We start from the raw sequence: 12,797 nt of genomic DNA, 5'->3' as shown, positions 1-12,797 counted from the left end.
AGCAGCTACGCTGTGTAATTCTGCTGTTCCTTCCTTCAACAGGTTCTCTCTTGCTTGAAAGCTTAAAAGACCATATATCAACAACTGCCCAAGATCACTGCAAAGCCATCTACCTGCACGTCCTCACCACTAACAACACAGCAATAAACTTCTACGAAAACAGAGACTTTAAGCAGCACCACTATCTGCCCTATTACTATTCCATAAGAGGGGTCCTCAAAGATGGCTTCACCTACGTCCTGTACATCAACGGTGGGCATCCGCCCTGGACAATCTTATATCCTTTACCTGCAGCCTAGTTGCCAGTGAAGCATGCAAAGCAGACACCAAACCATGTTTTAGGGTTAAAATGGCAATCTAGCAAAGCGTGAGCTGGCTGTACGTGGGGACTGGTGCCTGCTCTGTTGTGAGCTTAACCGAGCTGATTTCCCTGAAGCCAGGAGGAAGGCAATGTTAGACAGATTTGACAGTGACCCACTTGTGCCTAGACTTCCCCAGATCCTCTGGGAGCGGTTCAAGGAGGCAGTGTAGTGTGGTAAATTGAAGTTGGAGCAAGTTTGCCTGTGATGGAGAAATGCTCATGTTAAGCCAACGTGCAAGGCAAGCTTTGGATGTGCACTGTGGGATTTGGCCAGCAGTGTGGCAGAAAAGCCCTTGGTCTTGCTTCCTGTTGCTTAGGATCCCCTGTGTCTCTGGCCTGGCCTCTGGGTGCTCTGGTGCAGGCTGCTCTCAAACTGAATTTGGGAGTTTGTTTCAGGCTGCTGAATCATGGAAAAGAAACTTGACCTTTCCTAGGTGTAGCTAAACAGTCCAGATCTCTCAGTGCAGGTGCGTGGATTGCAGCCCCCACAGTAACTTGCTGTGGAGTGCAAAGAAACTATGGCAGCTGCTCCAATTAAGTATTTCCACACAAGTTGGGGCCAGCGCTCCCAAATTGCCTTCTTTTATGGTGTGAGGTAGGTCTGCTTTTGGTAGAAAGGAGCAGTAGAACAATGTGAGGAGCAGATCTGTCTAAATAGCTGAGCAGAGCATCCTTCGCTGTGTCGTAGGGTCTCTTGAGCAAGTGCTAGTCCACAGAGTGCTTTAAGTTATTTTGAAGTTAGGTTATAAATGTCCTTAACTGCTGTCCACTGACTACCTACAGCACATTGGATCAACACTAGCCAGTCTGAGCCCGTGCTCAATTCCCCAGAGGATATATCGACAAGCCCAGAGCCTTCTCTGCAGCCTTCTGCCGTGGTCTGGCATTTCTGCCAAGAGCGGCATTGAATACAGCCGGACGATGTGACTTGCTCAGCAGCTGTACGAAAACCAAAGGTAGGTACCGGGGGGAAGCTCCCTGCTCTGCCGGCAGCAGCGATGTGCCTGGCTGCTGTTGGGGGCAGCCGAGAGCCCTGCAGGCAGCTGCTGTGTGAGCTGCTGGGTGAGGCGTCCTGGGCATCGCTGCGCTCTGGCCTCCAGCTGGTAGCTGAGCTGGTGCTGGTTGCATTTGAAGGGAATTTGAACTCTGATCTTGTTTACTTGAGCCCAGACTCTTACAGCAGATCCAGCTTGTCCCTGCTGTCTCTGGCCTTTTTCCCAGTTCTGTCAGACCAGCTTGAAAGACCCGGAACAACCGAGTCCTCGATATTTCCCAACACGGTGTCTGAGCACAATAACTGATAGCCAGTTTGCACGTTTCTGACAAAACATCTGCAGAACAGCAGCTCTGTGGTACCCTGTGAGACCTGTAACTGGTTTCCCTAAGACAGTTGCCCTCTCTGTCTTCCTGTAGGATTGTTCTTCTTCCACCTCCCGAACCATCCGGCTCCGCACTGATTCCAGAGATGATGGCTCTTGGTCAGTGACCCAGCCCCCCGGAAAGGACTCCTTATTCCACAGATTGACCAAGATTTTGCAGACTTCGCGCTCGACCGGCTGCAGCCCCGACCTGCCCCCGTGGGCTGGGGGCTGCGAGCGCTGCCCGGGCCGGCCTGGCTCTGGCGTGAGGCAGCTGGCGGGGCCCAGGCCCTTCTGCATCACCGCTGTGTGCGTGCTGCACTGCCCCTGCCACGTCCCTTCCTCTGGACGGTTTGTTTGTACTCGTACACGTGACGTGGAGGGCTTCGGTTGCTGCTTCCGTGCCGCAGCCCCAGCAGGCCGTGCGAAGGAGGGCGATGAATCTGCACTGGGCAACCTCCTCCGTGAGCTGTAAGCACCCCGGCAGGCCCCCGATGCCAGCAGCCGCAGTCTGCCCCGGTGGAGGGGGAAGTGGGGAGCTGGGCGGCTGCTTCTGGGCCCCACTTCCTGCCCCTGGCAGGGGCGGCAGGGAGGGCACGTGCCTCGCCTGAGAAACGAGCCCAGCCCTCGGGCATGGCGTAAAAAAGAAGCACCTAATTCAGGATGCACCAAGTAGAAGGCAGGGAATGAAATTGCTATTTCATAGTGAAATATATTATACTGTATAGATCCTTCTGCCTCTGTCTGAGTTGGAACTTTGCAGAGCAGGGGCCTGGGGCTGGGGAGCCCCTGCTGCAGCCAGAGCCCTTCTCTTCCCCTGCCTGCATCCTCCCTTGGCCTTGGGGCGTGCTCCTGCAGGGCCGTGGGTGTGGGAGCTGCACGCAGACCACTCCAGCTCTTCTCTGTTGGAGAAAAGCCCCCACAGCTGCTCGCTGGCGTGCCCGAGGCTGCACTTTGTGGGCATGGCCATGGGGCTGTGCCCTCGGCCGCCCTCCCTGCGGCTCTGCGGGGCCTCGGGGCCTGGCCAGGCTGGCTCTGGGCTCACCAGCACGTAACTTCCAGCCTGCGGGGAGAGCCCCAGGGTCCCCGTGTGCTGCAGCCAGGCCAGGGCCCTTCCTGCACCTCGGAGCACGGGGAGCGAGCGCTTGGCTTTTTAGGGGGGAGTTGCTGCAGCTGAGCCAGCGCCCGTGCCCCAGGTGCAGGGGTTCCTGCTCCCCTTCCCCACCTGAGGCTCGCTCCCTGCTCAGCACCGCGTTCCTCCCTCCCCTCTTGCATGCCAGTTTTGAAACTGGGGCTTAAGCAAAGGCAGCGTGAGCTGCAGCAGGCAGAGTGTGTGGGCAGGGAGAGGGGCTGAGCCGTGATCTGGGGCAGTGTGAGACCGAGGGGGAGAGAAAGCGGTAAGATCGGGCAGTCTGCGTGATGGTACAGAGTCAGTTTGGTGTTCGTAAGCCCCTAAAATGGGAGTAAAAGAGGAGCAGGGTGCAGGAGGAGAGCTTGCTGCAGGTGGTTCCCGGAGGAGGTTCCTGCAGGAGGCCGGGAGCAGCTTGGTGCTGAGCACTGCTCGGGGGGCTCTGCCTCAGCCCGATGCCCCCGCACAGAATGCCCCGCGGGGCACAGCTCGCCCGCTGGCCTTCCTGGCTGCAGGAAGCGTTTGGCAGGCCCCACGGGCTGCAAGGGTGGCATTTTGGGGAAGTGGAAGGCTGTGCTGTGGGGAGGAGCTGCTTGCTAGACTGGGTTTGGCTCAATGAGAGGTTGATAGGAGAAAAATATTGGTGTGAGGACAGTGCAGTGTGGAGAACCTCCGTCTGTGGGGCCCTTCAAGCAGTAGGAACCTGCTCTGAGCTTGTCAGGGGCCTTGCTCTGAGGCTGTGGACCCGGTGCACTCCGGAGGCCCCTTTCAGCCCCTGCTCCTCATTCTGTGTCAGTTCAGCGATGCAGGCAGTGCCGTGAGGTCAGGCTGTGCTGGGCGAAATGCAGCAGGCAGTGCAGGGCCGGAGGGGCTTGATTTTGTGGCAGACGTAGGGAAAAAAAGTAAAAAGAGCTCTGGGGCAGGGAGCTGCAGCATGAGCTGGGCTGCTGCTCGTGCCTTCAGCCGTGGTGCAGCCCCTGAGGCATCTGCTGGGGCAGGGAGGTGAGCGGCCCCGGGGCTGGGGCACAGCGGGACCGTGACCTGGGCACAGGTTCTGTGCGTGCCGCAGCAGCGCAGGACCCGAGCCCAGCACAGCCCACGGTGAGGTGGCAGCTTCACGGGATGGGGCCCTGCTGCACCACCACCAGCTCCCCCGAGCTGCTCCTGCACAGCAGTGGGCAGGGGGCTCCCGCTGTGCCCCACGCCCCCTGCCCCCAGCTCCCGGGGCTGTGTGGCCCTGGCTGGGGGGGCTTTGGCCACCCCCAGTCCCCTCCGCAGCCACCGCCCCTTGCTGTGCCCACCTCCCGTGGGCAGGGGATTTGGGGGATGGCTCCCCACAGTCCCTCCTCACTGAGGCACCCTGGAACCCTCCTTTGGGTCACCACCTTTATTTTTTTTCTTATTTACCTAAACATTTCTATTGGTTTGTAGGGGTTTTAGCAACTGAAGCTCCTGGCTCTTTGGCACTTGCTTTCTCTGTCCCAGAATGAAGCTCTGCATCGCTCCTGGGGGCCTGGGCCTGGCGCTCCCCCACCCCACTGTATCCTGCCCCCCACACCCCCTCACTCCTCTGCTGCCCTCGAGCACGTCCCCAGGGACTGGTGACTGGTCTGTGCGTCTTGTTCCCCTGTCACCCTGTCCTGAGGTGTCAGTCACGGCCCTGCCTCACAGCCCGTTATTTATTGAAGAGCATCGTGCTGCTACTGTCAGCCTCTCTCTAAATGTCTTCAATTAAACCAACCCTCTTTTGCGAGTTGTCTGTCACTTCATGCAGGTTCCTGCCTCGCCTCAGCTGCTCCAGCCCCATCCCCTGACCCCGTGCTCAGCAGAGGCGAGGTGACCACGCGGCCCCTTCCCGGGCTGCCTCTTGCTGGGCACCCCCAGGCCAGGGGCTGTTGAGTACCCAAATGGGGCCTTACTGGGTGCTGCTGGGACCGTCCCCAGGGCTGGCTGAGCACAGCTCAGGCCCAGGGCGAGCCGGGTGCTCCCACCACAGCCCTGGGAGGACGCCGCAGCCCCTCTGCCTGCTCTGCCTGGCGGGGGAGCGGCTGCTGGTGGAGGCAGTGCTGCCTCCCTCCTGCCTGGGGCTGCCCGGCTCTCACCCAGGGCTGAGCTGACTCAGCAGCGGTTGCGGCGCAGATCCTGCTCCACAGGTCGGGACCACGCAGCGCCGCGGCCCTGCTCGCCTGCCATGTTGCAACGGGGCTGCAGGGTGGGTGGAGGTAGCATGGCTGTGCCCAAAGGGCTGCCCCTGCCTCAGCCAGCAGGGCCTGCAGCAGCTGCAGCCCCACAGCATTGGTGCCACTGGGGTTGCTGCTGCTGCCCAAAGGCTGGCTGCAGCCCAGACCAACACCCACCACGCTCTGGACGTGCACAGCCAGGGCCCTGGAGGTGCTTTGGCACCCCAAAATGGCACAGGTGGCTTCAGCCAGGTGCACAAACCATTCTGGAGTAACCTAACAGCGAAAGCTTTACAGAGCTGCAGCCCCCTGCGCTGCCCCAAGTCCTGCAGCCCCTTTGCCCCATGTGCCGAGGCCCCCCCGGGCACCCAATTTGGGCGCTTTGCCGGCTGCTCGCCAGGCACGAGGACGCCTGCAGGGGCGGCAGCACAGCGGCCGCAAGGAACCCCCTGGTGCTTTGCGCTGGCAGCCAAGAACGGTCCCGACTGCGAAGCGTTCAGCAAAGCCATTTATTCCACTTTCCTGCTCCCACAGATCTCCAGATAGAAACCCACGCGAGGACGTCCCCATGCCCCAGAGGGAATTCACTGCAAGTCGCTGCATACACTGGCACTCCGAGCGGGAGCCCGGCGTCGCTGCCGCTGGCCGAGTGGAGCCCTGCCGCCACGGGCAGAGGTGCTCGGCCAGCAGCCTTGTTCCTCAGCTGTGTCCACTGCAAAACACAGCTCTGTCCAAGTCAACAAAGGGCAATTCAAAATAATTAAGTTTTGTTCCTTAAAAATGAAACTGGGACCTGAATGCAGCAGTGTGTCCCTGAAATCAAAGCATAATTCTAAGGCTTCAGCACCTTCACGTAAGCACATGAACTCTCTGCAGGGGGCTGCGCAGATTGATCTGGGAAGCTCGCTAGAGTTTAATGGCCATAAAAATACATAGCTTTCCCCTGCTTCAGACAAATCCAAACCCTCCTGGCTGGACAGTGGAATCACGTGGGCAGCATTTGCAGCCAGCGACTGGTTGGAAAGTTAGACGAAAGTCTCTAGTCTCCTCACCCACTTTTAATCAATCACAAACAGGGCGGCATCACTCCATCGGCTCAGCCACCGCCTGCTCTGCCGCAGCGTCTGCCCTGGGCTGCACCGGCTGCTCCGCCGCCACGGCCTCGGCCACGGGCGCAGCCGCCAGCTGCTCCAACGCAGCCTGGCTCTCCGGCACGGCCGCCGGCTGCTCCGCTAGCTCAGCCGCGGCCTGCGCAGCCGCCTGGTTCTCGGCACTATCTTGAAATTCGTTGCCCGCTCTAGCAGGCCCCGCCAGCTCGTTCGCTGCCTTAGCCGCTGCCGCGTGGTCGATCGCCGGCTTCTTCGGCTTCTGCGTGGCTGCCACCGCCTCGGCCAGCTTCTCCTCCGGCACCATGTTCAAGATCTTCAGGGCAAAGAGCAGCTGGAATTTGGCAGTTCCAACAAAGGAGTTGCCCAGGAAGTTTGGCAGCCCACCCATGCGGTCCTTCTGGGTGTAGAGGGGGACACGAACCATGCCCATCACCTGCAACAGCACGGAGCGCGTTTCAGCAGGGGCCGCGGTGCCCTCTGCTCGCTGCGGGAGCGAGCGGGACCCCCCCACGGCCCCACACCCTCACCCCAGGCCCCACCAGCCCACGGCCCCGGTGGCAGATTCCCCCCCCGCACCACCACCACCTGCCCTCACCTGCGCCCAGCCCTGCTGAGGCCCCTGCGCTGCCTCTCCCCGTGCCCCCTGCTCTCCCAGCCCAGCCCACAGCACCCAGCCCTGGCCCTGCTCCCCCTTTTGCCCCCCAGGGGGGATCCCACTGCCCAGGCTGCCCCAGGCTGCCCCAGGCTGCCCTTCTTTCCCTGCACACCCTGCTCTGCCCTGCCTGAGGATGCTGCCGCTCACCCACGCGTCCTCCTCAACCGTGCCACGACCCGGGGCCAAGCTGCCTCCACTCACACAGCCCCCAGCACGGGGTGGGCACAGGGGGAGCCCCTCGCTCTGCCCCGGGGTGACCGCAGCGCCCAGGAGGAGGCCGCCTTCCTGCGCTGCCCTCGTGCCACGCGGGGAGGGCTCGGGGTGGAGCACCGAGCACGGCACCGCACCGGGGGCCGCGGGTCGGGCCTCGCCCGGGGCCTGGCGCCGCGGGGCTGCGGCCACGGGGGGCGGCGGGAGCCGGAGCCCTCCCGGCGCCACGCGGCTGCCGCAGGGGGCGGCCCGGCGGGGAGCTTTGTCCGGCCCGGCCCGGCCCTAGCGCCCCGAGCTCCGCACGCCCCTCCCGGCGCGCCCCACCTCCAGCCCGTGGTCTCGGGAGTGCACGGCGCTGATCTCGATGGTGTGCAGCTCCTCCAGGGTCAGCTGCCGGGCGTAGAAGTGTGCCACCACGCGATGTGGCCCCTCTGTCAGGTGCGAGCACAGATAGTCAGCCTCCGTCAGGCGCACGCAGCCCAAACCCAAGCCCAGCACCCGGTTCAGACCGTCCTCCAGGGACCAGTAGCGCCGATCCACGAACCCCCCGGGGAAGCCCAGCAGGCCGTCAAAGCGCATCTGCATCTGCAACAGAGCCGCGCGGTCAGGGGGGGCTGGGGGGGGCCCCAAGGCCCGCAGCGGAGCGGCCCCGACACCCCCGCGATCCCCGCGTCCCCCGCAGCCCCGTCCCGGCGTCCCCGGTCCCGGTGCCCCCTCCCCGCCCCCCGCTCACCAGCACGGCGTAGCGCAGCGGGATGCGGCCGAACAGCATGCCCGGGTTGGGCGCGTAGAGCATGGCGTGGCACGAGTGGCTCCAGCCGGGGCCCAGCCGCATGGCCTCGTAGCGCGTCAGCGGCTTCAGCTCGGGCACGCCCGGCACCCCCAGCGTCGGCAGCGGCGGCAGCGCCCCCGCGCCCGCCGGCAGCGCCCCCAGGGCCGCCATCGCGCCCATGGCCGCCATCGCCTCGCCGCCCGCCCCGCCGCCCCGCAGCGCGCACGCGCGGAGGCCGCGGCCGCCGAGGAGGCGGGGCCGGCCGCCGGGCGGACCAACGGGCGCCGGGCGCCGCCGCGCCCCCGCCAATCGCCGCGCTCCCCTCTCGCGGCCCGCCGGGGGGCGGCCAATGGGATGGGGCGGCGCGGCCCGCGGCGGGCGCCATATTAGGGAACGGCCGCACGGGGCCCAATGAGAGCGCGGAGTGGAGGGGGAAGGGCGCGAGGAGCACGGCGGGAGAAAAGAGGGCGGGGCCTCCACGCGAGCCGAGCCCACCCCCAGCTACGTCACCCATAACCACGCCCCCTCCCTGAGCCACGCCCCTTCGTGAAACCCCGCCCCTTACCCGGAGCCACGCCCCCACCCCTCGAAGCCACACTCACCGAGCCCCGCCCATCAAGGCCACACCCCCTCCATATGCCACGCCTCCAGCCCCGCCCCCTCCCGAGGCCCCGCCCCCTGGAGCAGTCTCAGCGCCGGGTCCCGCCTTTATTTGGCTGCCGCGGCCGCTCCCGGCCCCGCGCCCCCCCCCCTCCGCCCCCCCCTCCCGCAGCCCCGGCCGGGTCCGGGTCCGGGTCCGGGTCCCGGCTTCGGGTCCGGGCCGGGGCCGCTCAGAGCCGCTCGGGGCCGTGCTCGTCCTCCAGGTGCAGCCGCGTGGGCTCCAGCAGCAGGGGCTGCGCGGGGCCGCGGCCGGGCAGCGCCTGGGCGAAGTCGGAGGAGCCTGGGGGGGAGAAGCGGGAGGTCAGCGGGGGGAGCCCCGCAGCACGGGCCCGGGGCGGGTTCGCGACCCCCCCCCCCACCCCGAGGGCCCGGCCCGGTGCCCGGGGGGTGCCGCCAGGAGGAGGAGGAGGAGGAGGAGGGGACGTACCGGCGGTTACTCCTCTATACCGATAGAGCAGGAGTCGGGCCCCAGGGCTGCCCAGGCAGGAGGAAGGCAGACAGAGGGAAGCGTTAGAGCTGCCCGAACGCACCGCGCTGCTGCGCGCACACAGCCTGCAGACACCGGGGGTGTGGGGGGGGAAGCTCAGCTCCCCCCGGCCCTCCCCGCCTGCAGGGAGCCCCGCGGCACCGGGAGGGACCCGTGGGTGGCTGGGTGGGTGCACTGCTCGCAGCCCAGAGAGGAGAAAAGGGGAAGGACAGAGACAAAAGGGGGAGGGAGGAAGAGAGAGAAGGGGGCGAGGTGCCCCTGTGTTAGCCCCCCCGCGGGCAGCGGCTCTGGGCACTGCTCGGAGCAGGACCCCGCACGCTGACCCCGTGCCCTGGCTGTGAGCTGCAGCACGCCGGCCCAGCTGGGAAGGTGCCAGGGGTTGGGCACCGAGCCCACAGCCCCCCCACGGGCAGCCTGGAGCCAGGAGCTGCACACACAGCACCCCCCGGTCTGCGGCACCCCCACATGCCCAGCGGCACGGCCGTTACCTGGCAGGTAGACGTCTACCGGAGGGTCGGTCTCGGACTGTGTCAGGCTCCTGTGCTCGCCGCAGCCGCCGTCCTGCAGCACGTCTTCAACAGAGGGAGGGCAGCTTCCTGCAACCAGCCAAGAGTGCTGCCCGTCAGCACAGGCTCCATTACGGGCTACCCTCCGTGTGAGGAAGGGGGCCTGGCACTGCTGGGCACACCAGCCCAGCTCGCGGTGTTTCACAGGCAGGCTGATGGCCCAAAAGGCAGCCAGGATCTCACCAGGACCGCAGTGGTGCCCGTGGGATGAGCACCATCCCACGTCATAGCCAGCTCTGTGCTGGGAGAAGCTGGGTCCATAGCCGGGCACTGCTCCCTTGCTGTGCAGTATGACACGTGGCACTGAGGGTGGGCAGCAGCTGCGTGGGGCAGCAGCTGCAGGCTTTCAAACTGGGCTGAAGCCCTACCAGGCTCCAGGATCTGCTGTTCTGCCTGTCAGCCCCCCAAAGGCTCTCCCACCCCATCCCTGGACAAGGTCTGAGCACAGGAGCAGGGCCCCTGAGGGGCAGAGGAGCCCAGCTGCTGAACTGAACCCAGCTACTTGTGCAGAACTTAGAGCAAGAAGAGCTGCTTGGCAAATAAACTGGGGGGAGCCATTGACTTTCCTCCCCCACTTCCCAGGAGAAGCCCTGGTAGCTGTTGCTGGTGAAAAAGCAGCTCAGAGCGATGGATTTCAGCAGCCAGATGGTTCTGAAGCTGTATGTCCAGCACCTGGCTGTCCCCTTCACAGCACGGCAAAAAACAAGGCCTGATGGCCGAGTGTACACTCACCCTGCTGCAGGGACAAGGCCTCCTCGATCTCCTCCCCTGCCACGCTCTGTAAGAAGGAACAGCACAAGTTACTTCAGCCTTCGCTGCGCTTGTCTCCCCCTCCAGCTTTCTCCACAGAGCTGTACTCGAGGCCAGGGACTTGTGTCAGGGAGGAACAAGGGGCGCAGCAGCACCATGGGCGGCTTTACAGTAGCAGCAGAAGAGCCCTGTGGACGCTGGAAGAACAAAGCCCAGCTTCCAGCCCTGCCCTAAACACTGCTGGGCTCCTTGAGGATGGTGCTGGGCCAGTGTCAGCCCCACCACGCACTGTCTGCAGCCCAGTGGGGCTCTCCCACCTCCCAGTTCCCAGGACACGTTAGGACAGGCCGTGTCCTTAGCCCTGCAGGTAAATGGAAGCGGCTCAGGCTGTTGGCTCGGGGCTACTCGTGCTCACTCCCGTCTTTACGCTGTGACTGAGGAAGTGACGCCCCTTCAGGAGCCGCCTCGTGTCCCTGTAGCCCCACAGTGCAGCCCTGGCTCAGAGCAGCTCCCAGAAGAGCTCAGACTTACTTCTGGGGAGCTGGTCTCCCTCAGGACCAGCTCGCTGCCGCCCAGCGCTGGCTGTGAGTCCGAGTCCTCGGAGAGCTTCTCTTCATCCTCCTCGTGGATCGGGGACGAGGGAGACCGTAGCGTGCTGCAGCAAGAGGAAGGCCGTTTGCAAGGAGCCACAGCGCCGCCAGCACCGTGCTCCTGGCAGCTTCGGGGGTGACGGCTGAAGCTGCCCCCACCCCTGCCCCATCCCCTGCCCAGCATGCCCCCCACCAGCAGGAAGGCAACGCAGGAGCAGGAGCTCAAACCATGGAGCTCAGCTCACCACAGCTCTCAAAATCAGCTCTGAACAGCGGGAACAGCAGCGCTCCCGGGGCAGACCCACGCGGTGCAGAGCTCTGCTGGGGTAACGGCACAGCTAGCACAGAGCTCCACCACGGGGCTCCCTGCCTAGGGGAAGGTTTGGAGTGGAAAATCACAGGGCAGACACAAAGCTCACTTCAAATCCGTGCCCAGCAGCCTCCCTGTGCACCACAGGATGTACGACAGTACTTCCAGCTCTGACTGCAGGTCCTGCCAAAGTGACACGGAGGCAGTCGTGGTTCCCTTCTCCCCGTGACAATCTGTGAAGATCACGTCCTTACATCCCTGTCACCCTAAGTCAAGATGAGGCTGCAAACCAGCCCCCTGGGGTCCTGCCAGGCCCTGAGGTGGGCTTCCCAGCAGGCAGGGAGCTGCTGGTGACAAGGAGGTGGCAAAAAGCAAGGAGCAGCTGGAGCACAGCAAGGAGCAGCACACCTGACCCCACCTCACTCAGCTTTCTGTCCCTGCGAGGGACGCTGCACAGGATCCACACCTACATCCCCCAGCACAAAGCCACCAGAGGAGGCCTCAGGCAACACCTGAAGGATCCCAACTCAGCATTTTGTCCTCTGAAATTCAGGGCACTTCTCTCCCCATTCTTTTGGTCCTGGGGAACTCCACGGCAAGCTGAAATCCAGCAAGGTTTCGATGTCAAACACGAGCTGAGGGAACAACTGCACTAGAAATGGAGCCATCTCCAAGCCAACCCTTAGGGGACACGAGCTGGTGACTGCAGGCTGAGCACAGAGGTGGTTCCCCAATCCTCTCACTGGCCTGAGCACTCGCTGGCCTCCTGACATTGCAGGATACCAGTGCCACCAGCAATAGGACCAGTGCCAGAGCCCTGTGAGCTCCCAGTACGTGTGGCCACAAGCTGTCGGGGCTGGCAAGAAGAGCAGCCCCCTCTGTCCCCGTGCTGACCTATCTGGGGACTTGCTCCGCTTGCCCTTTTGGTGGCTGCTCTCCACGGCTCTGTCCATCCCGACCAGCGGCCGGCTCGCGGGGGGCATCCCATCCACCACGCCGGAGTAGCTGATTTCGTCGTACAGAGGAGCTGAGGGGATGGAGGGGGAAACGGAGCGAAGGCCGTTCAGAGCTTCCAGCAGGGAAATGGGCTCGTAGCCCGGAGGGATGTTGTCAGAGCTCTGCGGGTGAGAAAGAGACGGGCACGTTAAGAAACCCTCACCAGGCTGGAGACCCCCCCGGGGGGAGGCCCAGCTGCAGCCCAGCACCGCACCTCCTGCACTGCCTCCCAGGCAGCCCAGCAGTGATCTCCCCAGATCCTTCAGGCCCTGAGGACTCAGGTAAATGAGTTCACGCTGCCACCCAGCCGGCCACGGGCAGCCCAGCCCCCTGCAAACCAAGAGGCAAGCCTGCAGCAGTCCAGGCTTAGATTGATTTCATCTGTTCTGTCCCCGCATCCTCAGGGACGTGGTTCTGGGCTGTACCACAGCTGGTGCGATGCTGCTGAGCTCTGAACTGCCTGGCCACGAACTCCTGTAGCTTCTGCGCTGGATCTCCTGAGCGCAGGGCTGCAGATGACCCCCCCTCAGCAACCTGTTCCAACACAGCCACTAGGCTGGGGGTGAGCTGGTGGCTCAGCTGACTCACCTGCGGTCACAGAAGGAGCTAGATGTGACGGGGAAGGAAAGAGTGGGTGGCAGCTGGGGCCATGCATCAACCTACA

At 63.9% G+C, this 12,797-nt stretch overlaps 3 protein-coding genes across 9 annotated transcripts in view; 1 reads left to right on the top strand and 2 right to left on the bottom strand.

Moving 5' to 3' along the window:
- The window catches only part of NAA60 (N-alpha-acetyltransferase 60, NatF catalytic subunit), a 30,705-nt gene extending 26,100 nt beyond the window's left edge, over positions 1–4,605 (top strand). For all 4 annotated transcript variants that reach the window (XM_082772706.1, XM_082772707.1, XM_082772705.1 and 1 more), the window contains exons 5-7: positions 43–277; positions 1,132–1,317; positions 1,775–4,605. In XM_082772706.1, coding sequence (XP_082628832.1) covers positions 43–277; positions 1,132–1,288 — 392 coding nt within the window. In that variant the 3' untranslated portion in view covers positions 1,289–1,317; positions 1,775–4,605. The remainder of the gene's footprint in view (positions 1–42; positions 278–1,131; positions 1,318–1,774) is intronic.
- A 921-nt stretch (positions 4,606–5,526) lies between these two features.
- NUDT16L1 (nudix hydrolase 16 like 1) lies at positions 5,527–8,225 on the bottom strand. Of its 2 annotated transcripts, XM_082772138.1 has the most exons (4): positions 7,736–8,225; positions 7,512–7,587; positions 7,327–7,433; positions 5,527–6,570 (listed from the first exon to the last, which is right to left on the bottom strand). In XM_082772138.1, the coding sequence occupies exons 1-4, from the start codon at positions 7,961–7,963 to the stop codon at positions 6,112–6,114; spliced, it is 870 nt and encodes a 289-aa protein (XP_082628264.1). In that variant the 5' UTR covers positions 7,964–8,225; the 3' UTR covers positions 5,527–6,111. The 2 variants fall into 2 exon arrangements, with proteins under 2 accessions (XP_082628264.1, XP_082628263.1); XM_082772137.1 differs by having other exon boundaries at positions 7,327–7,587; positions 7,736–8,222.
- A 256-nt stretch (positions 8,226–8,481) lies between these two features.
- Positions 8,482–12,797, bottom strand: part of MGRN1 (mahogunin ring finger 1) — a 51,080-nt gene continuing 46,764 nt past the window's right edge. Inside the window, exons 13-18 of one of the 3 annotated variants that reach the window (XM_082772078.1) lie at positions 12,032–12,255; positions 10,769–10,892; positions 10,220–10,265; positions 9,410–9,517; positions 8,862–8,908; positions 8,575–8,714 (exon numbers count right to left, since the gene is read on the bottom strand). In XM_082772078.1, coding sequence (XP_082628204.1) covers positions 8,868–8,908; positions 9,410–9,517; positions 10,220–10,265; positions 10,769–10,892; positions 12,032–12,255 — 543 coding nt within the window. In that variant the 3' untranslated portion in view covers positions 8,575–8,714; positions 8,862–8,867. Of the gene's footprint in view, positions 8,715–8,861; positions 8,909–9,409; positions 9,518–10,219; positions 10,266–10,768; positions 10,893–12,031; positions 12,256–12,797 lie in introns of all 3 variants that reach the window. The other 2 variants (XM_082772076.1, XM_082772077.1) reach the window with 2 other exon arrangements.

This window comes from Aythya marila (genome assembly GCF_965140915.1).
Source record: "Aythya marila genome assembly, chromosome: 15".
In the NCBI taxonomy this organism is placed as follows: Eukaryota; Metazoa; Chordata; class Aves; order Anseriformes; family Anatidae; genus Aythya; species Aythya marila.
This window is presented reverse-complemented; position numbering and strand designations above follow the sequence as displayed.